Source organism: Rhinopithecus bieti, unplaced genomic scaffold (genome assembly GCF_001698545.2).
Source record: "Rhinopithecus bieti isolate Rb0 unplaced genomic scaffold, ASM169854v2 scaffold_16559, whole genome shotgun sequence".
Taxonomy (NCBI): domain Eukaryota; kingdom Metazoa; phylum Chordata; class Mammalia; order Primates; family Cercopithecidae; genus Rhinopithecus; species Rhinopithecus bieti.
This window is the reverse complement of record NW_016808724.1, coordinates 830,341-854,441: the sequence shown is the minus strand read 5'-3', so window position 1 is coordinate 854,441 and position 24,101 is coordinate 830,341. Positions and strand designations below refer to the sequence as shown.

The following is a 24,101-nucleotide window of genomic DNA, read 5'->3' as shown; positions in this document are numbered from 1 at the left end:
GCACAGACCCACACCCGCGCACAGACCCACATGCGCGCACAGACCGGCACAACGCACAGACCCGCACACGCGCACAGACCCACAAAGGGCACAGACCCACACCCGCGCACAGACCCACATGCGCGCACAGACCGGCACAAGGCACAGACCCACACACGCGCACAGACCCACATGCGCGCACAGACCCACAAAGGGCACAGACCCACACAGGCGCACAGACCCGCACATGCGCACAGACCGGCACAACGCACAGACCCACACACGCACACAGACCTACACACGCGCACAGACCCGCAAAAGTGCACAGACCCGCATCCGTGCACAGACTCCCACAGGCGCACAGACCCGCACATGGACACAGTTCCGCCCATGCGCACAGATCTGCCCACACGCATAGGCCCACACAGGTGCACAGACCCGCACAGGTGCATAGACTTGTACACACACACAGACCCGCACACACGCACAGACCCACACACATGCACACGCCCGAAAGCTCCACTCAGTCCTCACTACCCTGCTTCCAAGCTACAACTCGTTACCAGCTGTTTCCTGTGCTGTTTCCTGGGCCATAAAAGGTCCCACTACCTCGTGGCTGCTCTGAGAAGGTGCTCAGCCGTGGAGGTCCTGGCCCCATCGGATGGGCTCCTCCGTGCAGATGTGGTTTGCTGTCTTTCACAGACTCTTAACCAGCTAATCACAGTCTTGGTAAAATATTCCTTTATAAGAGGCTTCCACATGGCAGATAAGATAATAGGAAAAACTCTCCTGAAAAATACTTAACAATGCCAGATAAAACACAGCAAACCTTCCTGAAATGCAAGCCGAGCTCTCAAGACAAGCGCAATCTGGCCCAAAAAAGGAGGAGGAAAAGCAGCCGAAAGGAAGTGCAGGTGCCAACCACGCTGCATGCAGTATCATGGACAATGTGAACTGTCCCCAAACCATCCACCAATGACACAAATGCTGCAACTTGACCTGATTTTAAAATACACATGGAAAAGCCAACGGCCAGGAAGGGCAGAGCAAGGGCTGAAGAAGAATCAGGTGGGCGGGTCTGCCCTGCCGGATGGGAGCACGCCATACCCACAGGTCTGCCCTGCCGGATGGGAGCACGCCGTACCCATGGGTCTGCCCTGCCGGATGGGAGCACGCAGTACCAACGGGTCTGCCCTGCCGGATGGGAGCACACCGTAGGATGGGAGCATGCCGTACCCCAGAGCAGCTAGGAAGCTGAGGCACAGACGCGGGCCTGGGACAGAGCCGCTGCCACGAGGGCTGGCCCAGCACAGAGGGCTGAGGAAACTGCAGCCCCAGGTGAGCAGCGCCGAGTCGGACCACCAACTCACACCAGACAACAACTGCAAGGGCAAACACTGTCTAACTACGATACGTGTATTTTTTTTGCATAAAAGTATAAAATATCTTTGCTATTGAGGTAGATTTTAGATAAAGATTTCTTAAAACACAAAAACTATGAAATTAAAGATGAAGTCACATTATATCAACTTCTAAACAATGGAAGACACTGACGTTTTTACAAATGAAAAGGTAGCCAGGCACAGTGGCCCACACCTGTAATCTCAGCACTTTGGGAGGCTGAGGTGGGCGGATCAAGAGGTCAGGAGTTCAAGACCAGCCTGGCCAACATGGTGAAACCCCGTCTCTACTAAAAATACAAAAATTAGCTGGGTGTGGTGGCAGGCGCCTGAAATCCTAGCTACTCAGGAGGCTGAGGCATGAGAATCGCTTGAACCCAGGAGGCGGAGCTTGCAGTGAGCTGAGATTACACCACTGCACTCCAGCCTGGGCGACAGAGCAGGACTCCATCTCAAAAAAAAAAAAAAAAAAAAAAAAAAAAAAAAACAAAAAACAAAAAACAAAAAACAAAAGAAAAGAAAAGGCAATCCATAAGAAAAGGTGTTTGCTGGGCTTTGGAGCATCTAAAGAACCCCAGAAATTGGTAAGACAAATTGGCAGCGGCTCTGTCCCAGGCCCGCATCTGTGCCTCAGCTTCCCAGCTGCTCTGGGGTATGTCAAAGAAACACGGGCAAAGGCAGATGGTCAGGAGGCGTGAAAGGCTGTCCAGTTAGTTTCGTTAGCTAGGTAATGTGCATTGAATAAGAAACAGAAACCTCACACTCGATTAGTGAGACTGCGGATTAACCGGGCCCTGGAGAAACAAGAATGCCGGGAGAGTCAAGTAGGCACACAGTGGCACAGCTGCTTCAAAGACAAGCTGGGAATCTGTCCCTCCATTGAAATGTACAACCAACACCTCTCTAGGTACACACCCCAGGGAAACTCCCCAAGTGCAGACACACAAGACAGAGAAAGATATCAGAAACCACAGGAGCAGGCACCTCCCACTTCCAGCCAAGACGGAAAAGACTTGAACAGACACTTAGAAGAAGAAATGCAAATGGACAGTAAGCACAATCGAAAGCAAAACATGAAAGAGGCCGGACGGTGCAGTCCGTGCGGCAGGATTCACTCTCATCACACTCAGCACCAGGTTCTGTGACGGGACGGTCACGACTCCGCAGGAGGGTTTGCATCTTGTGTGGGGGTAACACTAGTGCCCGCAGCTAACGGCCAAGACCCGCCAAAGTGGACCCTTTCGGCTCGCACAGCCTTGGTGATGGACGCAGAGGGGCAGGGCGGAAGCCAGAACGCAGGAGCGAGAGCTGGACGCCCAGGGAACCAGGCGGAAGCCTGTCTCAGTCCTTGCTGCTGACGGTAGCAGCAGGTGTCCTACTCAGGCCAGGTACCCCACAGGCCTGGGGTCAGCTGAAGGAGGGCCCAAGAAGCTGCAGAGACCTGGAGGCCCAGAACTGCCCACAGCACCCAGGCAGGCAGCAAGTCTGCAACAATGCACGTGAGCTGCGGTGAGCTTCCACCCCCAGGAGCCGGAAACTAAAAGGGCTTACGTCCACCTTCCGAGTTTCAGGCAGAAGAGCCTCCCGTGGCCCCCCGTAACCAGGAACATTCGGGGAGGGAACTGTGGGAACCGCAGTTCAGCACAGCCAAGTGGACAGAAATGAACCCATCCTATCTGTTAATGGCATGTCAGTAAGATGAAGGTGCAGGACAGAACAAATGCACACACCCCATCCTCCTCCCAAGGCCCCACCAAAATGAGAGTAAGTGGGTTTGCAACACACAGAGGACAAAGGAAGGACAGATGAAAAAAATACAGTGTTGGAAGGTGAAAAGTAGACAGGATTCTGAGTCCTACAATGGCAGCCGAAACACATCAGACACGAGACCTGCTCCAGTGGGGCTGCCAGGGAGCCTGGAAGTGGGGAGGAAAAGGGGTGCAGGCAGGCTGTGGAAGCCTCCCCACCACCGGTGGGAGACCAGAACTCATTCTCTGCAAAGGCCAGGTCTGGCCCCCGGGAGCCTCCGACACCACAACTGAAGGCAAAGTCCCCATAAGATAAACAGGGAGGGAGAACCTGTCCACAGAGAGTGTGGGAGACCCTTCTTCTCCTCCTTCCCGCTCCAACTCTGAGATGCAATGACAGAAATGAAGGGTGCAGCAGGAAGGGTGGAAGATGAAGTTTGAGAAAATCTCCCAGAAAGTGGCCTTAAACCACTAAACCATAAAAAATCAGGGAGAAGAAAAAAGGGGACTCTATTGGGAGACTCAATGTCTGAATGACAGGAATCCTGTAAACTGAAGATTGAAAGCAAAGAGCAGGAAATGATCAAGGAAACAAGAGAGCGGCACACGTGCCCAGACTACGGAGGCCACGGCAGATAAAAACAGACCACGCTCAAGACCGCAGCATCAAGCTCCACCACATGAAAGCCAGAAGCAAAACTGCAAACTGCTGCGAGGGAGGAAAACCGCTCGTAGCCAAAGGAATCGAGAACCAGAAAGGCAACTGCCTTCTCCAGCGACAATGGATGTTAAAAGTCTTAAAGTGTGAGGCAATTATTTAGCCCAGAATTCTACACCCCAAAAAACAAATTTTAAGTACAAGAATTAAGGTACACTTGACCTTCAAGATTCTAAAATATTTATCTCCCAAAAACCATTTTCCAGGAAGTTACTAGGGAATGTGTTTCAACAAAATGGAAGCAAACCCAAGAAATGAAAAGACTGAGGCCAGGATAGCAAAGGAAGCCCCTGGGAGAGGCGAGACGGGGAGTTACAGCAAGAACTTGGGGGCGGCCCATGCTTGGGGGTGGAATGGTCTGGAAGAGGCCACGAAAGATGAAGCTCACTGAGCCCTGAATGTGTCTGACCATAGAACAAGGACAGGGAGGTGCGGGGAAAAATTAGCACTATTAAGTATTTAGGAGAAAATGCAAAAATCCAAGAAAACTATTAACTCTACTAAAGCTCCGCTCACGCCACGAAAGGTTTCACAAAATGGAATAATCATGTGTTACGTAAGTCAGCAAGAAACTATATTTACGGAGACATAAACATGTAAACAATACTGATGTACAAACATTTTGAAAAAATTATATTGGAAGGACAGGGGTTGTAAAAAATATGCATCCATGGTGGGGGAAGGTGCTTAAAAAAAAAAGGGAAATCCTTAGTTTCCAAAGTCAATACATAAGATTTAATCCTCTCCTTCCCTGCCAAAAAAGAAGAAAACAGGAAGCAACAGTGTAAGTGTGTGACTCTGAAACGGGGGTAGTTTACCCCAGAGCAGCCGCTGCAGAGCTGGAGGGTGTGTGACTGGAGTGATGGGCAGAACACTGCTGTTTTTAATAATAATTCCTGGAGAATTATTTGAATCTAAAATATATGCAACATATAACTGACAACTTAAAAATAAAGTTCAATATGGGCTCTTCAGTGAAAGAAATTTACCGAAATGCGCACACCCTGGTTATTTTGGTTGTTGACAAATCAGTCTTATCTTTGGGACAAATGGAATTATCAACACTCTTCTAGAACCAAAGAAACAGATCGTGTAACGTGAACAAATATCAATCAACTGGTTAAATCATCGCCATAATTACCATGCTTTGTCCTAACTGTACAAGAACATTTTCCTCCATCTCATGTCCAAGGATGGATGTGGGCACTGTTCCTCTTCTGGCTGCCTCCTGTCCCTCACAGCACACCACTCAGCCCAGCCCTGATATCCAGCAGGCTTCCTCCTGGACATGCATCTCAACGGACCCTGCGCGATGGCCCGTGCAGAAGTGACCCATGGTTCTTACCTTTTTTGTTGTGATTTCATCATTTTGCCCCTGGCCAAGACTTCTCTTTTTCCAGGTGCAAGTAAATTATAACATTTTTCCTTTAACATTTCCAAGGCATAGCACTTCAAAAAATATGCTGCTCTTTCATGATTAAAAAAAAAAAAAAAGAATAAACTGGGCATAGAAGGGAACGTCTTCAACGTGATAAAGGCCACGTATGAAACCCACAGCTAACATCATACAGGATGGTGAAAACGGGGATGCTTCCTCCTCAAGATCGGGAATGAGACCAGGATTCCCACTCGTGGCACTTTTTGTCAACATCATAGTACAACTTCTAGCCAGGGCAATTAGTCAACAACAACAACAAAAGGAAGCAAAGGGCATCCGGACTAGACAGGGAAAAGTACAACTATCTTCACTCACAAAGGAAAAAGTAAAACTACCTGAAATCACAGATGACAGCACCTTGCACCGTGATGCACCACACAAGACGCTGGTGAAGGGCTGGCTGCATGTGGGATGGCAAAGCCTCAAGATAACGCAGACCCTGAAGATGGTAACACCGCACTTTCCGTACCTCTTTAATGTTTGGATACATGAACACTCACCATCGTGTTACAGCATAGGCATGTACTGACCGGGCAAGCAGCCTGGGAGCAACAGGCTGTGCCACACAGCCCAGGCCTGCAGCCGGCTCCACCATCTCCTGTGTGTAAGCAGACTTTGCTCACACAACAATGGAATCCTCTAAGGATGCATTTGTTGGAACGCATTATCATTGTTAAGTGATGTGTGACTGTATATAGAAAACCCTAAGGAATCCACAACAAAATTGTAAGAGCTAATAAACTAGTTCGGCAAAACTGCAGGATACAAGGTCAATGCACAAAATCCCTTGCATTTTCACACACAAACACCGAACGTTCCCAAAAGAAAACAAAGAAAAAGCAATTCCACTAAACAATAGCACTAAAAAGAATAAAATACTTTGGAATAAACTTTTTAAAAAAGGGTAAAACTTTTCTATGTCCTGGAAGTACAGGAAGGAAAAATATAAAAAAAGATAAGGCCAGGCGCAGTGGCTCACACCTGTAATCCCAGCACTTTGGAAGGCCAAGGCAGGCAGATCACCTGAGGTTGGGAGTTCGAGACCAGCCTGACCAACACGGAGAAACTCCATCTCTACTAAAAAAATACAAAAAAAAATTTAGCTGGGCGTGGTGGCGCATGCCTGTAATCCCAGCTACTCGGGAGGCTGAGGCTGGAGAATCACTTGAACCCGGGAGGTGGAGGTTGTGGTGAGCCAAGATCATGCCATTGTACTGTAGCCTGGGCAACAAGAGTGAAACTCCGTCTCAAAAAAAAAAAAGAAACTACAGTCTGAAACTACAAAATATGGTTGAGAGAAATTAAAGAGGACTTCATTGAATAAAAAGACATCATAAAGTCAGGGACCGGACAACGTAATATTGTCAAGAAGACAATACTGCCCAGTGCTCTACAAACTCGTGCGGACCCATCAAAACTTCAAATGGTTTTTTTTTTTTTGCAGAAATTGACATGCAGATCCTAAAATTAATACGGAATTGCAAGAGACCCTGAGTCTTGAAAAAGAACAAAGTAGAGGGACCCACACGTCTCAATTCAAAACTTAGTACACAGCTACAGCAGTCAAAACAAGATGGTGGATGGTACAGACACGGAATGGACATAAATCAATGGAATAGAATTGAGAGTCCAGAAATAAACCCCACATCTGTGGCCAACTGATTTTTTTTTTTAGACGGAGTCTTACTCTGTCACCCAGGCTGGAGTGCAGTGGTGTGATCTCGGCTGACTGAAACCTCTGCCTCCCGGGTTCAAGTGATTCTCCTGCCTCAGCCTCCCAAGTAGCTGGGACTACAGGCTCCTGCCACCGTGCTTGACTAATTTTTGTATTTTTAGTAGAGATGGGGTTTCACCACGCTGGCCAAGGCTGGTCTCGAACTCCTGACCTCAAGTGATCCACCCACCTCAGCCTCCCAAAGTGCTGGGATTACAGGTGTGAGCCACCGTACCCGGCTGCCAACTGATTTTCAAAGAGTGCTAAGTCCACTTGATGGGGAAATGATGTCTTCCACAAGTGGTGTTATGACAATTGGATACCCACATGCAAAGGAAGGAAGTTGGAGCTCTACCTCACACCATACACAAACATCAGCTGAAAATGGATCAAAGACCTACACATAAGTGCTAAAACTATAAAACTCTTAGAAGAAAACCTAGGCATAAATCTTTGTGACTTTTGATTAGGCAATGATGTCTTAAATATGATATAAAAATCAAAGGCAACAAAAAAAAAATTAGATAAATTGAACTTTATCAAAATTAAAAACTTTGGGGCTTTAAAGGACCCCATAGAGAAAATAACTCATGGTATGGAAGAAAATATCTGCAAATCAAGTATCTGATGAGGACTCAGTATGGAGAATGTACAACCAACTCCTACAACTCAGCAACAGAAAGACAATCCAATTAAAACTGGGCAAAGGATGTAAACAGATAGTTCTCTAAAGAAGATATACAAAAGGACAACACGCAGGAAAAGATGCTCAACATCCTCAGTCATCGGAAAAATGCAAAACCACAATGAGATACCAGTTCACACCTACAAGGGTGGCTATTATCTTAAAAAAAAAAAAAAAAAAAAGAAGTGTTAGTGAGCATGTAACGTAGAGAAACGAGAACCTTTATACAATGCTGGTGGGCATGTAACATGGTTCAGTTGCTGTGGAAGAGTCCAGTTGTTTCTGAAAAAAATAAACTTGGAGTTACCACTTGACCCTGCATTTCCACTCCTAAGTATAAACTGAAGAGAATCGAAAACATACGTCCACGCCAGGCCACACAAAAACATGTGCGTGGATTCTCACAGCAACATGACTGACAACAGCTAAAAAGGAGAAGCAACCGAACGTTCATCAGCTGATGAATGGAGAAACACAATGTGGCCCATCCACACAATGGAATATTAGCCTTAAAAAAGCAAGTGAGTTCTGACCCATGCTACAACAGGAATGACCCTTTAAAAAATTATGCTACATGAAAAAACCCAGACACAAAGGGTCATACGTTGTATGATTCCATTTATATGACATATTCAGAACAGATAGATCTATAAAGAAAACAGATTACTGGTTTCCAGAGGCTAGAGAGAGTGGGGAACGGGGGCTGAGTGGTTAAGGGATAAGGAGTTTTTTTTTTTTTTTTTTTTTTGAGACAGGGTCTCACTGTGTTGCTTAAGCTGGAATGCAGTGCCACAATCTTGGCTCACTGAAGTCTTGACTTCTCAGGCTCAAATGACCCTCCCACCTCAGCCTCCTGAGTAGCTGGGACTATAGGTGCACATCACCATACCTGGCTAATTTTTGCACTTTTTGGTAGAGACGGGGACTCGCCATGTTGCCCAGGTTGGTCTCCAACTCCTAGGCACCCACCTTGGCCTCCCAAAGTGCTGGGGTAACAGGGTGAGCCACTGTGCCCGGCCAAGGTGTTTCTTTCTGGTGTAGTAAGAATTTTCTGGAATTAGATGGTGGTAATGGAATGGTTGTACAACAGTGTCAATATACTAAAAAGCACTAAATTGTATACTTTGAATTGGTTAATTTGAAATGGTAAATTTTAGGCTACCTTTCTGGGGTGCAGCCTTATCTATCTCGTCCTTGTGACATGACCTCATCATCACAAATTCCCTTCTAAGCCAGGGCCAAGTGGTTTTGGTTGCTTGTAATTTAAGGGTCTAAAGTGTCCAGGGAACTCACCCAAGGACATTAGACTTGATAGACCAGAGTGTGAACCCTCCAAAATCACATGGGAGACCATGTCACCAAGGGAACCAAAGCAGGGGCAGCGTCTGCACGCTCACCCTTGCGGGGTCCTCCCTCAAGGGCCATAGTCTGTTTTTCTGGGGTGTGCCCACCCGTCCTGACTCTGCGCTGGCACCTCCACCTGGACATGGCTCCAATGGTTCAGCAAAAGGCTTGTGCACCCGACCTTCTCATTTGCTCCCTGGAAAAACAATTTTTTACCCTGTGAGACTAGGTCAACTCACATCAGTATTTTGACTTTTAATTCAACATCTGTGTATTAAACAGTATCTTACAAATGCCACTGAAACAAAGTGGTTGAATGCTGAAGCTCTGTGAAAAGATGTCACCCAAAGGATCACCAACAACTTCAAAGGCCAAGTGCTTTGTCAGAATCACAATGGACCAGCCAGTTACAAATCAGAATCTTTCAACACCAACTTGAAATAATCATCCTGACACTGTAAGCTTCCCATATGCTACTGCTGCATGAGTGCGTAACTCAGTAAAATAAAACAGGAATAGTGATGCGAAGAATTGTCTCCTGACAATTCCAGAGAGAAAAGGAGGTCTGAAAGTGTTTATTTTTAAATAGTGATTTTAAAAGTGAAAAGCCAATCACTTTAGGCAAGAAAACACATATCTTCTAGAAGGAAACTGGCCTGGAATTTACAGATATTATTTTTTCACTTAGAAATGATCCATCATCCATCCATACATACAGCTTCAACCACCCCACCTAATTTCATCTTCCTACCACCAGATGTTATTGGTGAACGATCACCTTTAAAACTTTTGTTAGGTTACAGCAAAGAAAAAGCAAATCGACCCTAAAATACAATTTTAGAAAAGATTAAAAATGTTGGTTCAGTAAAATTCAGAGAAAAACAGGAAATGTTAGGGACGGCCTGCTCCTTGTAAGGCATGACAGTGCACATGCTCCCCATTACCATCACCATGAGAGTTGTACGTTGCTATCATCAGTAAACTGACGCTGACACACTGTTGCCACCCCAGTCTGCAGTTTACATTGTGGTTCACTCTCGTACATCCTGAGTTGGAGCAAATGCAGAATGAGATGTGCCCACCATGGCGGCATCATACAGGGCGGTTTCGCCGTCCTGCAAGTCCTCTGCGCTCCACCTGCTCCTCCCAGTCCCCGGCAGCCACTGATCTTCTCAGGGTCTCCTCGGTTCTGCTTTTCCACAGAGTTACAGAGTTGGAATCACAGTGTGTGGCCTTTGCAGATTGGCGTCTGTCACTCAGCAATAAGCGTTCAAGGTCCCGTCGTGTTTTTCACGGCTTGATCGTTCATTTCTTTTTAGCCCTGAATAATTTTCTGTTGTCGGGATGCACCACAATTTGCTTATTCATTCACTTACTGAAGGACATCTTCGTTGCTTCCAAGTTTTGGCAGTTATGAATAAAGCTGCTATCGACATCCACGTGCAGGTTTATCGACGTTTTCCATCTATTTGGATAAATGAAAAGGGGCATAACTGCTGGATCATACAGGTAAGAATATGTTTAGTTGTGTAAGAAACTACCAAACTGTCTTCCAAAGTGGCTGCCCTGTTTTGCATTCCCACCTACAGTGATGAGAGTTCCTGTGCCTCCAGCATTTGGTGGTGTCAGTTCTGGATTTTGTCTACTCTAGTAGGTGTGTGATGGTGTCTCATTGTCTTGATATGCATTTCCCCGATGACATACGATGTGAAACATCTTTACATAGGATTATTTGCACCATATTTTCCTTGGTGAGGTCCACATCTTTGGCCCATTTTCTTAAGTTGAAGAATTCTTGAAACATTTTGAATAACAGTCCTTTGTCAGATATGTCTTTTGAAAATATTTTCTCTAAGTCTGTGGCCTGTCTCTGCACTCTCTGGACAGTGTCATTTGCAGAACAGAACATTTTAATTTTAATGATGTCCAAGTTATCAGCTGGACATCTACTAATCAATTCTTTCTTTGATTGATCAAGCCTTTGGTGTTGTAGCTAAAAAGTCACTGCTGAACCCAAGGGCACCTAGATTGCCTCCCATATTATCTTCTAAGAGTTTATAGTTTTGCATTTTACACTTCGGTCTAAGATCCTTGTTTTTGAGATGGAGTCTTGCTCTGTAGCCCAGTCTAGAGTGCAGTAGCACCATCTCAGCTCACTGCAACCTCTGCCACCCGGGTTCAAGCGATTCTTCTGCCTCAGCCTCCCGAGTAGCTGGGACTACAGGTGTGTGCCACCCCACCCAGCTGATCTTTGTATTTTTAGTAGAGATGGGGTTTCAACGTGTTAGTGAGGATGGTCTTGATCTCCTCACCTCGTGATCTGCCTGCCTCAGCCTCCCAAAGTGCTGGAATTATAGGCGTGAGCCACCACACCCAGCCCAGATCCATTTTTAACAAGTTTTTTTTGTAAAAGATTTAAGGTCTGTGTCTATATTTTTATGCATGTGGATGTCTAGTTGTGCCAGCACTATTTGTTGAAAAGACCATTCACTGAATAGCCTTTGCTCCTTTATCAAATGACCTAAGTCAGTATTATTTATGTGGGTCTATTTCTGTACTCTCTATTCTGTCCCATTAATCTATGTGTCTACTCTTTTGCCAACAACACACTGTCTTGATTACTGTAGATTTATGGTAAGTAAGTCTTGAAGTCAGGTAATGCCAGTCCTTTGATTTTATTTTTCTCCTTTAATATTCTGCTGGCTATTTTTAGTCTTTTGCTTCTCCATCTAAACTTTAGAATCAGTTTATCAATATTCACAAAATAACTTGCTGGGATATTAATCAGGATTGTATTGAATGTGTATATCAAGTTAGGACGAATGAGTATCTCTATAATATTGAGTCTTCCTATCCAGGAACATGGAATATCTCCTCAATTTTTAGTCTTCTTTGATTTCTTTCATCAGAATTCTATAGTTTCTTCATATAGATGCTGTACACATTTGTTAGATTTACACCAAAATATGTTATTATGGGGGGAGGGTGATGGTAATATAAATGATACTGTGTTTTGTTTTGTTTTTTTGACGGAGTCTTGCTCTGTCGCCCAGGCTGGAGTGCAGTAGTGCAATCTTGGCACACTGTAAACTCTGCCTCCCGGATTCAAGTGATTCTCCTGCCTCAGGTTCCCGAGTAGCTGGGATTATAGGTGTGCGCTACCATGCCTGGCTAATTTTTTGTATTTTTAGTAGAGACAGGGTTTCACTGTGTTAGCCAGGATGGTCTCAATCTCCTGACCTTGTGATCCGCCTGCCTTGGCCTCTCAAAGTGCTGGGTTCCAGTTGTTCTTTGCTGACATATAGGAAAGCAGTTGACTTCTGTGTATTAACCTTGTATCATACAACCCCACTATAATCCTTTATTAGTTCCAGAAGTCTTTTTTGTTGCTTCTTTCAGATTTTCATTACCTGCGTTTTCTTTAAAAACTTTGTTATGCTGATTGAAAAAGCAAGAACATTTCTAACAGGCACAATGGACAGTGCATTAGCTTTCTAGGGCTGCCATTACCAAGCCCCATGGACTGAGTGAACTCAACAACAGACATTTGTTCTCTCACAGCCTGGAAGACTGGAAGGCCAAGGTCATGGTCTCAGCAGGGCTGGTTTTGGACCTTGGCTTGCAAATGCTGTTTTCTCTGTTGTCACAGGGTCAAGCCTCTGTACGTATGCGTGTCCTGATCTCGTCTTCTAATATGGACACCGGTAATATTGGATTAGGGCACACCCTGACGACTTCACTGACCCTTAATCAACTTCAGGACCCCATCTCCAAATACAGTCACATTCTGAAGTACGGGGGGTTAGGGCTTCAACTTACAAATTTGCTGGTGGCGGTTGTGGGGAGGGGCAATTCAGCCTTTAACAGGTATATTCTTTAAAAGGTAAAAATATGCCCAACAGCAGTCACTTACTCCTTAACTGGAATGTTATCCTACTACACTGGGAGCTTGTACCATTTGAAAACATTAAGCCATATGGGAAAAATGCAGAAAGGAACATGGAATACATGGATTTGTCCCACAGGAAAAGCATGCTTAGTGTAACCCCGTATCTAGGAGACATGAAGGAAACCTTTTCCTTCTCACTTGTCTTCAATCCTGGACCAGAATGGTGTCCGTGGCACTCATCACATCGCAGGCTAGACAGGATTTCTGAGGGGGCCTGGAAATGGAATCACCACACAGAATATTACGTCTGTGGGAAAACGTGTTCACAGTCAACGGAGATCTGACCTGTGGGGCTGGAAGGTGATCTGTGGGATGACAAGGACTGCCTGTTGAGATCCCATTGCATGGCTCCATTATAAGGTGTGTGAAAACCAGAGACCGTGCAGCTCTCAGGAACACAAATGCATGGCGAACAAATGCCCAGTGAGAGACCACCGCTAAAGAAACACGAACGAGATCCCCAGAAATGGCACCCAGGAACCCACGTCTGGCTTTACGGACTTATGTGTTTACTGCGGAACAGAATGGACCCGCCCATATGTGCTGCACCCAGGTGGTCTTCTCCTGCATCTCTCAGCGGGATATGCTGCACACAAGCGGTCTATTCCCGTGTCTCTCGGTGGGATGTGCTGCACCCAGGTGGTCTATTCCCGTGTCTCTCAGTGGGATGTGTTGCACCCAGGTGGTCTCTTCCCGCATTTCTCAGTGAGATGTGCCACACACAAGCGGTCTACTCTCATGTCTCTCAGTGGGATGTGCTCCACCCAGGTGGTCTCTTCAGCGTCTCTCAGTATGATGTGCCACACACAGGTGGTCTATTCCTGTGTCTCTCAGTGGGATGTGCTGCACCCAGGTGGTCTCTGCCTGCATCTCTCAGTGTGATGCGCTCCACCCAGGTGGTCTCTTCCCGTGTCTCTCAGTAGGACATGCCACACACAGGTGGTCTCTTCCCGTGTCTCTCAGCGGGGGTCTCTCACAGTCTCACAAGTGAGTGGAGCTGCACTGCAGGGATTGGAGCTGATGGGACCCTCATGGCGGATGATCCTGCAGCCACCAAGAGCTTACGTGGGACTGTCATGGGACAGATGTCTGCCAAAGACCACGGGACAAGAACATCAGAAGCCTGTCCCTGAGTGGGTACAAGCTAACGGGGTCAAGGAGGCCACCACAGTGACTGGAGACATGGTGTTGTGGTGGGGAAGGCGCCTGTTTTCCTCAGAGGACAGGAAGGCTGGGCCAAACCCGAGTTATAGTCCAAATGGCATCTTCAGAGCACACGAGTAAATAACCCCAAAAAGGCAGTACCCTGACCTGGCCTTGGCTGGGGAGTCCACAGGGGCCTTGGCAGAGCTTGTGTGGACAGTGATGCCTGCCCTGCCCACCTGCTGCAGGCCCTGTGCAGATCTGCAGACAGAAGCCCAAGGCCCAGAAGATACATTCTCCAGGGCAAGTGATGATGACAGAGATTAATTTCAGTCCCTGAGACCCACCCACATCTGCAGACAACCTCACCTGTCAAAGGCTGAGCATGTTTCCGACTCACTTTCTCAGAGGTCACTTTTGTTGGTGGATTTTGGACAGCCAGCGTCTGGGGTTCCCTCTTTCCTTGGCCACTTGGAACCCGAGGAAAAAGTCTCTGCAGCACCTTCTCAACAAACACTGTATGGACAACCGATGAAAAGAAAAGGAAGAAAAGGAACCAGTTATGCAGTTTACTGAATCACACATGCCTTTTACGCCACACAAACACATCCTGAAAGCACCAACGGAGACCCAAGTCCCCGATCCTCCCACTCTGGGCACTGCACACCGGGATCCCCCAGACTCTGCCCCTCGGAGACCCAAGTCCCCGGTCCTCCCGCTCTGGGCACTGCACACCGGGATCCCCCAGACTCTGCCCCTCAGAGACCCAAGTCCCCGGTCCTCCCGCTCTGGGCACTGCACACCGGGATCCCTCAGACTCTGCCCCTTGGAGACCCAAGTCCGCGGTCCTCCCACTCTGGGTACTGCACACTGGGATCCCCCAGACTCTGCCCCTCAGAGAAACTCCTGAGGCTGACCCTAGAGGACCCCTCACCATCCTGCCATCAACTGACCCTCTCCACAGGGCATCACCCTGAGTCCAGTAGGCTGTGCACTGCCAGCAGGTGCTACCTCTGGCTCCAGGTCGCTTGGTTCCTCCCTGTGAGGTTGAGGCACATGCAGGCCGTGACCCCTGTCAGTGGGGCTGTGGTCCTGGGTGGATGGTGTCAGTGGCCCACAGCACCTGGAGCCAGGTGTGTGAATGGAGCAGGTGTGGGGGGCTCTCAGGCAGGGCAGGCACCACCCCACGTCCTCTGGGAACTCGTGGTCTGCACTCTCTCCCTTAAACTGAATGTGTCAACAACTGCGACTGGGGAGAATTCCGTGCACCTGACGCGGTTTAGCCACTAAACAGAGATTCTTTACTTTGCTTGTTTTTGTTTACATTGTTTAAACTGTGGGGACAAACTGTCAAAATGAATAAATATTTCTGCCCTAAGTGTGGTTAATGAACAGCCATTGATCTCAAAATAGCATAGTGGATAAGGTGTGGGGAAAAGTTAATGAAATGAATTATTTTAACCTCATAAAATTTAGAAAAAAGACAGCTGCTCTGGAATAACCAAAAGTCGCACAGCAGAAATCAGCACTCCTGACACAAGTCCCTGGTGCCTTTAGGAACAGGGAGGCGGGGACTTGGCCTGACTGGAGGCGTGCAGGGATCTGTCATGGGCTCCCTGAGAGGAGATGCTGGGGGTGGCTTCTAGGCGAGGCAGGGAGGCTCCATGGCCCTACATGGGGACACTGTAGCTGAAGGCACAAACCCTTCCTAATTCTGGCCTCTCGGACAAACACGTGGTAGAAATCACCCTCCTACAGGCCCCGCTGTTAAGAACACTGTGTGGGTTTCCACGCAACGCTCACCAGAACTCCCCGTGTCCTCCGTGGACGGACCATGAAAACCCTGAGCACAGAGCTCAGTGGAAGTGGGTCGCAGTGTGATCACGAACACGGGAGCTCTCACCTGAGACTCTGCACCTCCACGGCTCCCAACAAGTGAGCGCAAAGGCTCCTTTTGCTGGGAGGAAATGACCTCCGGTTAAGTGGAAAACCTGAACTGAAACGATGTGATCCCTAAGCCCCCGGGGTCTTCACGAGGTCCTGGCAATGAGAGGGCCCCCATACGCTAATTTTTGAATATGACGCACAAGTGCTCTAGCACAGGACACCTCAAAAGCTCCTGCTGGCCGTGGTGAGCGGGTCTCACCCCTACAGAAAGGGCCGGAGGAGACACCTTGGCTCTCAGGGAGCAACAGGCGGTCTGTGAAATGCTTCTAAAAATGTACTGCAGTGCTCCCAGGTATGTTCAAAAGAAGGTTCCAAGACTTCAGATACAAATCCAATTGTCACATTTCCTTTAAATGTCAAAGAAGAAAATGTCCTATGCCAGATGACCGACCTGGTGATGAGCAGAGGAGATGGTGGGCAGATAAGATGAGCTTTATCCAACATCTTCACAAACCAGAACAAATTCGAAGACAAAACCATAACCAGCCACCCAATTCTGCAAACAAGGACAGGGCGCTCAGAGCTAAAGCCTTGCTGGGCCTGGGGCAGCCAACGCGGACATGTGGCTGAAGTCGTCTCCCTAGGCCCAGCTGCCTGCCAGTGTCTGGAGCTAGGAAAATGCTACGGAGAAATCCCAGGCAATGGTCAGAGCCAGGCAATGCTGCAGAATGCCTGAAGCTGGGCAGGCACAAGACAGTCCCAGGGAGTGGGGCAGGCCCTGACTAAACAGCCACCACCAGGAGACGTTGGGCCCAACCAAGCATCAGATGACAGAGTTTGTGGAAACAAGGCAGCTGATCCCAAAGAAAATGGCAGAACACACCAGGGTGCAGGTCGGAGCGCACTGAGACCCTGCAGAACACAATAGGGTACGGGTCGGAGAGCACTGAGACACCGCAGAACACACCAGGGTGCGGGTCGGAACGCACTGAGTCTGGCCCCAGGTAACAGTCTTTCAAGGTTTCCTGAGGCAGATTTCTGAGCTAAAAGCAACATAAGAATGTGCCTAAAACAAAAAAGATAGGTAGGGAGCATTTTCACTGAATTCCATCCAGTGCCTGCAATAAATTACATGTATAGCCCAAGTAACAGTGGTTCTCTAACAATACTGTTACATTTCATGTTTCAAATGAAAACATCTGATATAGGTGTACAGTACATTCAGAATTTTTATAAAAATTCCAAAATGGAAGTAGAAGGTGGGAACAATCTAAAGTCAGTTGGCTTTAAATTCAGAGTGACAGCTGGCAGGGGTTTCTCAGGGATAACTAACAGGGCAGAGGCCACCCTGGGAGTCACAGGCTCTGCCTTCTGTAACACAGTCATTTCTCTTGGAAGAGATTTACATGATTCCAGCTGGCGCAGCGCGCAGGGCCCACAGAACCCCAAGGCCTCTGGGTCTTCAGCCTCTAGGATTTCTGCAATTCCCCTGCAAGCCTGCTGAGGCGCCGCACGAGCAGATTCAGGAAGGGTGGTTCCCAGAACCATGCAGACCAGGAGGTCCGGGCCACATGCCGAGGCCCCAACGCCCTCCTAAGGAGCTTCCTTCCCCATAGACCACCTAGGCAGGTCCTGGACTCACTTCTCACTGGGAGCCCAGGGCCTGGGGCCACTGCCAGGGCTGAGAGCCTGACCCTCGGGGCTTTGCCACATGAAAGCCCCAGGCCTGGCGAGGCTCAGGGAGGCTGTTTCAACGTGAAAACTTGGGTTTCTGCCCCACCCCAGCCCTGGCTGTGTGAGCCCTCATCCAACAGTGGGCTCCCGCATCGACCAGACTCCGATCCTGCCCCATCCACCCTCGAGGCCTCACTTTCCTCCCATTTTCCTCGTCCTCCACCGTTGTGACATCTCTTGCAGCAGTTATGTTTTGGAATTGCTGTAACTTGCGTCCAGTGTTCTCAGGGTGACACTGAGGTCATTCACTTCTGCAGAACTGCAGATGGGCGCTGGCGCCCACAACCGGCTGGGATGCTTCTCTCCGCTGACGCCCTCGGTTGCCCGCAGGTGCTGTGAGGTCTGCTGGATTTCTCCTGGCCAAGTGACTCTCTTTCCTTTAGAACCAACAAACACCGTGGAGGAGACACCTCGGGACTAGATCCTTTTCCTCCTCAATCTCACCCACTAATTCTGGCATCTGCTGGTGGGTCCTGCTGGCAAAAGACGTGGCTGTGGGCTCCTCAGTGGCTTCCTTTCCTCACTCCTTCGGTGTTTATCACACAGAATTCTGTACTGAAGAACTGCCCGCATTTGCACATGTATTGAATTATTACCTTTGTGTTATGTAACACCTAAAAGACTCGTAGATGTTTCATTTGTTCCAAAAACCATCGCCCTGTACTGCCCACATATACTTTGTTGCTCAAATAGTCCCGGCACTGGCCACAAGGTCTGCCGCAGTGTGGATCCAGCGCCCTCCAGCGTGGACCCGGCGCCCTCCAGCCCACCTGGCCCTCCCATGAGCACACAAGGCCCTACAAGGTACCGCAGGCTCATCTTGTGTTTCCTCTGCCTAGGCCTGGAACCAGCCTCTTCTCCAAGGAGCCCAATATTTAGAAAGCAGGATGGGGCCCTAGGCGTGCACCTTGCTCCTCTTGTCTTCTGAACACAAAATCTCATCACGCCAGTCCTTGAAAATCACCGACTACTCTGCACAAATGAGGCCTTGGAGGAAGAGGAATGTCCTGGACACCCTCAAAGACAAATGAGATGTCCGAGAGGTAAATGCAGGCCACACAGACATGACCAACGGCAGGACGCCGAGGTGCCCACGAGGAGGGACGAGGACACACACCCGCACCATGCCAGCATCACCCATGGACATGACCGAAGGCAGAATGCTGAGGCACCCATGAGGAAGGATGAGGATGCATGCTCGCACCGTGCCAGTGTCAGCCACAAACACACAGGATGACAAAGCTGATATCTGGGATAATAAATCAGGATGCCAGGAAGAGCATGCAACTACTTAAGAATGCAGGAAAACAGGCTGCTTAAAATCTTAAGCAAATAATACAATTTAAATATAGAAGTTTAGTCCTTCACAGTTTTCACATGGAGGGTGGGGATGGGAAGAGGGCCGTAGGGATTTGGATGTGCTAATTTACGACGGTCAACACATAAAGATCTGTACAGTTTACAGCCATGGGAAAGATAACGTCCCTTTTCAAATTCAAACTTGAGCATGGTCATCCAAAAAAACTAAAGCAAAAAGAACACCTTTCGGTAGCCTAGGCTAAACTGGTTTAAGTATCTCATGAAACCTGTGGCTGAAGGGCCTCCATCTTGCACGGGTGTTCTAGAACCTCGTGAAGGAAAACATCTTTCCCGGCGGCCCACACACTCCTGGAGGTCACCGTGTCTGCTCCATCGCTGGAATGAGCCTGAAAGCCACGCTGGCTCCCGCTACTTCTGGTAAAAGCCTTGTTACAGAAAAGGCGAGTGTGTCCCTCACAATGCTTCACTGACAGGAGTTACAGCATGATTTTGATATTAAATATTGACAAAGGCCGGTTTTGTGTCATATTATGCATGACCAGTGAATTATTCATAAAGCGTCCTGTAAACAGGCACAAAAACAGATGATCTCAAATAGATGCCAAAATGGGTATCTCATTATAAAGTGGGAGATTTTGTCTTCAACAAGAATTTTAATAAATCTTAACCCAGTTTAATACAAATATCCCGGTATCTAAAAATAACTTTGCTGACAAATATACATGTCTAAATATTTGCAGCTGCTAAAATATAAATCATAAGGTATTTTTTAAAGAATACTTTTAACTTTCTAAAATCAGTTTTTAAAAGAGCAAAGTTTAAAAAGCAAAATTAAATATTAATAATTACTTTCCACCAGCTAATATTGCTGGCAGATGCATAGACGAGTGTCACTTCCTCCCAGCCCCAGAGAGGAGAGGATGGAGGCTGGGGCTGGGAGAGACCTCACGGACACGGTGCCACTTTGGGTTTAGCGCCTGAGCTGACAAGCGCCGAGTGTGCAGCCCCCACACACCTGGCCCAGGCACTCAGGGCCTTTAACACCAGTGCTTACACTGTTTATTTACACAGAAATCATCAGCTGTTTTAGACCAAAACCACATTACATGGCACTGATGCCCTTGCTGGTTCTTGGAATAGTTAGAGGAATGACATGAGGACCCCACGAACTGCTGGTGGTTTCCTGCAGATCTGGACCTGATTTTGTAAACACAGCCTGTCTTCCAATGGGCCAGCTCTACTTGGTGACTAATACCAAAAGCAGAACATAAATGAAAGGCTTTTTCCCTCCAGAATAACCAGAACACAGTGAAGCATTTGTCATTTTTGGTTTGTTGAAATGCTCCTTTTGATCTAATGTGTTTTTACCTAAGTGTGTGTATGTCTATGAGCTACAGATGGAGGCTGAAAAAAAATCAAGTTAGAGGTTAAAAGCCTCTTTTCTGTTTAATTTACAATGTGTTGAAAACAAAAGAACCCACAAAAACAGCGCTGGACCAGCTGGTGCGGCAGGAGCTCCCGGAGCCCTCGATGCTGTGTGGCCCAAACGAAAGTGCCTCGTGGTCACAACGACTCCATGTCTGCCAGAAGCCTGAGGCTGGTTCTGTTTGCCTTCCCACACCTCATCAATGTGCTCCGCTTCCAGCAGCAAGAGCAAGTTTTAACTTGAAACTGTAGTGCCCATCAAAAAGCAATCACCGGAAAATAAAAAGGCAGAGGACTGAGTGTTTAATGCCAATCGAAAAAAATAACCTGCAGGAAAACAAATAAATCACCAAGAAGGCCAAGCAATCAGCACTGAGAAATGAGAGACACAACAACAGAAGGCCAAGGCCCAGAAAAACACCCCATCAGAAATTCACATGCCGCAACACTCAGCAGAAATGAGTCCCTTTCACGGGGGAATTAAGTCACTTTGGTATAATCCTCAGAAAGGACTGCTGCCTACACTTGCTATCTCAAGTCAAAGACGTAGCCAAATACCAATAAAATCCTTCAGTAAAGTGTTCTTTGGAAATTAGACACTTAGGAAAAACTGTAAATATATGTAACTCACAAAGAAACAAAGTTTGACCCTGGAAGTGAACCTATTCAATTCTAAACTCTTCCTAAATGCACTTGCTGAATTTAAAATCGAACAGTTGGGTATGAAACTCTTGGTGCTGGAAAATATTAGAATTAACGATCATTCGTGATTCTCTAAAATTCCAAAAGTTTTGCTATCACCCTTATAAACTGGTGTCTCTTGGGAAAGTGTGACTTTCAGAGAAAATACGTGCACAGCTTATTTGGGGATGTGAAGAATGAGATCAGTTCGAAAGGACCTATTTCAAAATGCAGATGCTCAGGAGAAGCTGTAAAACCGACAGGACCACACGCTTACAGGGATTCACTAAAATAAGAGAGACCACAAATATTCATGAGTGACTTTACAATGTGAAGTCACTGAAGGAGAAAACACACTGATGTGGTTTGGCTGTGTCCCCTCCAAATCCCACGTGACATGTGAGCTCCAGTGTTGAAGGGGGGCCTGCTGGGAGGTGTCTGGGCCATGGGGGCAGATCCCGTGAGAATGGCTTGGTGCCCACCTCATGGTGATGAGCTCTTGGAGATCTGGCTGCTTAAGAGGCTGGGACCTCCGCCTTCTCCTGCTCTCCTTCTCTCCTTAGGACGCTGGCTCCCCTCTGCCTTCCCCAAGGGCGGCAGCTTCACAAGGAGACCTCACCAGAAGTGGGTGCTGGCGCCATGCTCCCTGTACAGCCTGCAGAGCCATGAGCCCAGTAAACCTCTTTTCTTTATAAATTACTCAGCCTCAGGCATTCCTTTACAGCAATGCAGAACAGACTAATACTCATAGAGAATAAAATCGGTTTATAACATTCCTTTTTAGTTTCCACTTAACAGATTTACAAACGGAAAAGTGATTAGATTTTCAAACAAGAGTCAGCAGGCTTCTAACATCATATTTAAATGAAAAACTGTTATGGAAAACAAGACTGGAGATAACCATTGTAGAAATTTCCACCATGGCCGGCTTGGAGGTGCTTGCTGCCTGCCTCCTTCACCTGTCACATTGCAGAATAATCACTGTAGAAATTTCCACCATGGCCGGCTTGGAGGTGCTTGCTCCCTGCCTCTTTCAGAAATCTCCCAAAACATTTCCACTAAAACCACAAAACACACACAAACCACATTATTTCATCAGTTTAGAGAAAATATAAAAATTCTGCTCTCAGTGAACGGCAGCTCTAGCTGATCTTTTTCCTTCTACATCTGCCTGTCTCATTGTAATAAGCATTTTAAATTTAACATTTATCAGGATTATTGCATTTTTTGAAAATCTGGTAGTTTGAATTTTCTTTTTTCAGTAAAAACTATGTTTACATGCCTGCTGAAAATATGCTGGCCCAGTCACAGCTTTCTTTACAACAATAATCCCGGTGGGATTTTTTTTTTTTTCATTTTATCCCTGTAATGAGGCAAGGTATTTAGCCTTTGACTATAATCTAGAAATAAAGGAATAAACTGGTAATAGAATTATATCACTTCACAAGAAAGAAAAGTTCAGTATGTTAATTCAACGAGTAGTAGATTCTCGAGGAGTTTTGTAACAGAATGACAAATGGGAAAATAACTGGCTACTATTTAAGCAAAAGTAGGCAAGCTCTGAAATATCAAAAAGAAAGAACAAAAACAAGCGCTAAACCAGAAATAACCCTTGAATGGGACGTCACTAGAACCTCCCGCCATGACCGATCTGACGTGGGATTCTCACGGAGGAGGTGAAAATACACCAGATCATCATTTTCTACGGAAACTCTAACCTTTGAAAAAAGAAGAAAGCCGGGCACCTGTAGGCCAGCTACTCAGGACGCTGCGTCAGGAGGATGACTTGAGAACCAGCCTGGACAACATAGTGAGATCCGATCTCTACAAATAAAAAAGGAGAAGAAAGGAAATATTCCACGCGAACTTTGTCCAGAGTTTTCCTTGTAGTTTTATAACCAGCATCTGTCATTTCATGAAGCGCTCACAAACATCTTTTACCTTCACGGGCGGCTGCAACAGTTTTCATTCAGCAACTGGCAAACACACCCAGCGGGGTGCAGAGCAGCCCAGGGGCTTCCGGAGAGGCTGGCACTGCCCAGAGAGGGCACAACCCTCTGGCAGCCCACTCAGTTCTCGGAGTTGTTTTCTCACCGAAACAAGGCTGGGCTAAAACATGCTGAGAGGTCACTGGCAAGGCAATTCATCAAGTTGCTTGATGAAAATCAGGAGACACCAGATAAACTATACCTTTTACTCCAACATTTTTATTTTTTCCAGTTTCATTACACATTGGCTTTTTCATTAGATAGGTCTTGAATTCAGCCCAAAGAACTTGCAACCCATAAGGGATTCCACACCGACAAGCCCGGTGTTGTTTGCACGGGCAGGTTGCGCTCACTGAGGAACGCTATCAAGGATGTGGAATCCAGAACCCGGGAAGTACCTCCTGCACCGACACCGCCTTGCCTGGAGCACCAGTGAACCACGGCTGCCCCACTGTGGCCTCCTGGAACCCACTTCTTCCCTGCACCAGCCAAGAAGGTCCATGTGGTCCTTTTTGGGTGCTGTGGTTTCTCATCCCACGCCCTGATGCAGTGACGCCTCCTAAACTGCTCCCCCCTCCGGCTTCCGTACCTGCTCCCCCCCTCCAGCTTCCGTATCTGCTCCCCTCTCCGGCTTCCCTACCTTCTCCCCCTTCAGGCTTCCGTACCTGCTCCCCCTTCAGGCTGCTATACCTGCTACCCCTCCGGCTTCCGTACCTGCTCCCCCCTCCAGCTTCCTTACCTGCTCCCCACTCCGGCTTCCATACCTGCCCCCCCTCCGGCTTCCGTACCTGCTCCCCTACCCTCTGGCTTCCGTACCTGCTCCCCCTCCTCAGGCTTCCGAACCTGGTCCGCCCCCAGGCTTCCGTACCTGCTCCCCCCTCAGCTTCCGTACCTGCTCCCCACCTCCGGCTTCCCTATACCTGCTCCCCCCACCCCCCTCCCCGGCTT

The 24,101-nt window shown here is 47.5% G+C and overlaps 1 protein-coding gene across 1 annotated transcript in view; it reads right to left on the bottom strand.

The window, feature by feature from the left end:
- ERICH1 (glutamate rich 1) overlaps positions 1–24,101 on the bottom strand; it is a 61,244-nt gene that overhangs the window by 30,789 nt on the left and 6,354 nt on the right. Inside the window, 1 exon segment of the mRNA XM_017887052.1 lies at positions 14,488–14,634. Coding sequence (XP_017742541.1) covers positions 14,488–14,634 — 147 coding nt within the window.